This window comes from Capsicum annuum, unplaced genomic scaffold (assembly GCF_002878395.1).
Source record: "Capsicum annuum cultivar UCD-10X-F1 unplaced genomic scaffold, UCD10Xv1.1 ctg45557, whole genome shotgun sequence".
NCBI classification, from domain to species: domain Eukaryota; kingdom Viridiplantae; phylum Streptophyta; class Magnoliopsida; order Solanales; family Solanaceae; genus Capsicum; species Capsicum annuum.
Genome location: NW_025853063.1, coordinates 1,401 through 2,785, shown reverse-complemented (window position 1 = coordinate 2,785; position 1,385 = coordinate 1,401). Strand labels below are relative to the sequence as shown.

General features: G+C 37.5%; 1 protein-coding gene across 1 annotated transcript in view; it reads left to right on the top strand.

Moving 5' to 3' along the window:
- Window positions 1-585, top strand: part of LOC124892296 (serine/threonine-protein kinase Nek6-like) — a 2,191-nt gene extending 1,606 nt beyond the window's left edge. The window contains exon 6 of the mRNA XM_047403624.1: window positions 187-585. Coding sequence (XP_047259580.1) covers window positions 187-585 — 399 coding nt within the window. The remainder of the gene's footprint in view (window positions 1-186) is intronic.
- The last annotated feature ends 800 nt before the right edge of the window (window positions 586-1,385 follow it).

Here is a 1,385-nt window from a genome sequence, read left to right as displayed (position 1 = left end):
GATGAGGGTGATACGAAGAATAACAAGACAAAAGAGCTTGAGGTGTTGAGCAGTCCACTGGACCATGAGGAAGCAGATATAGTGGAATGTATCTCCGCAAAATCTAGCAGAATGACATTGTCTGATGGTAGATTCAACGATAAAACACGATCCTTCGATGAAGAAAGCACTTTATCTAATTCATAGTCGACAAAACCAGATCCAAAGGCAGCACCAGGGTGCTGTGTTGCTGAAACTGAAAATGGTAGCGAGTGTAGAGAAGTTGCTATTGACTTCTTGTCAACTGAAAGGGATGGTTCACTTCTACACAAAGACGAGCTAGAAAAGAAAGCAACCGCGGTTTATGACACCAAAAAGGTTAAGAAAGACGCTCTTCGAGCACTGGATGATAAGGTTTCGCAGCTCAAGTCACTAGCTGCATTAGCAAGTAAGGAGGACAAAGACGACTGGGGTAATCCCACTGAACAAAGAGCTGAAGCTTTAGAGTCTCTTTTGGATGTTTGTGTGCGACTACTTAAGAAGGAAAAAATCGATGAGCTTGCTGGTGTGCTGCAACCATTTGGGGATGATGGAATGTCATCTTGAGAAACAGTAATCAGGTTGACAAAAAGTCTCATAACTGCACAAAAGTTGTCCAAGGGGTCGTGATATTGCACAAAACCTGTCTTTTGACCTATAGAACGAGCCTCTGTCTTACATAAATCATCAAGTATTGTTGGATTAAACTATTCCTCGAGGCTTAACGTGGTTGAGCATCACTTAGTTTTGATTCTATTGTTGTAGGACAGTTGATGGAGCTGTGAAGATTATATATAATGTACTTTTAAAGTTGATTTCTACTCTATGATGATACTTACCACATTTTCCGCTGTTAGTTTTTTCTCCAAAACTACCTGCAGGCAAACAATATACATTTCTTCAGCTTCTTAGATATGATTGTGTTATTATTGGAGTCGATTTCTAATATAGTCACTCAACTAATAATATTATCTCAGAAAGTCACGTTCTGAGAATCACAAAGAAAGGTGATTTTCTGAGGTAATAACTATTAGCTGAGTGACTATCTAAGAGGTCAGCGCGATATTATAGTTGTCTTACAGAAAAAAATATCAACAATCAAACTGTTCCTTTAAATATTCCCTTCCTCCAACCTCAAGCCTCTTGTAAAATGAATTTAATATTTTTAAAAAGTTTTTTTTTATACTATTATTATAGTTTCCCTCATGCACATTTTGCCAATTTATAATAATTCTATCTTGATTGTCATAATTTATTGGTATGATGTTACTTTTCTTATACTTTTGCTTGTCCCGTTCAAAGTCGTCTCGCTCCCTTTCTCTGTCAGATATCCTACCACTATCACGTTCATGAGACTTTAGTCTTCC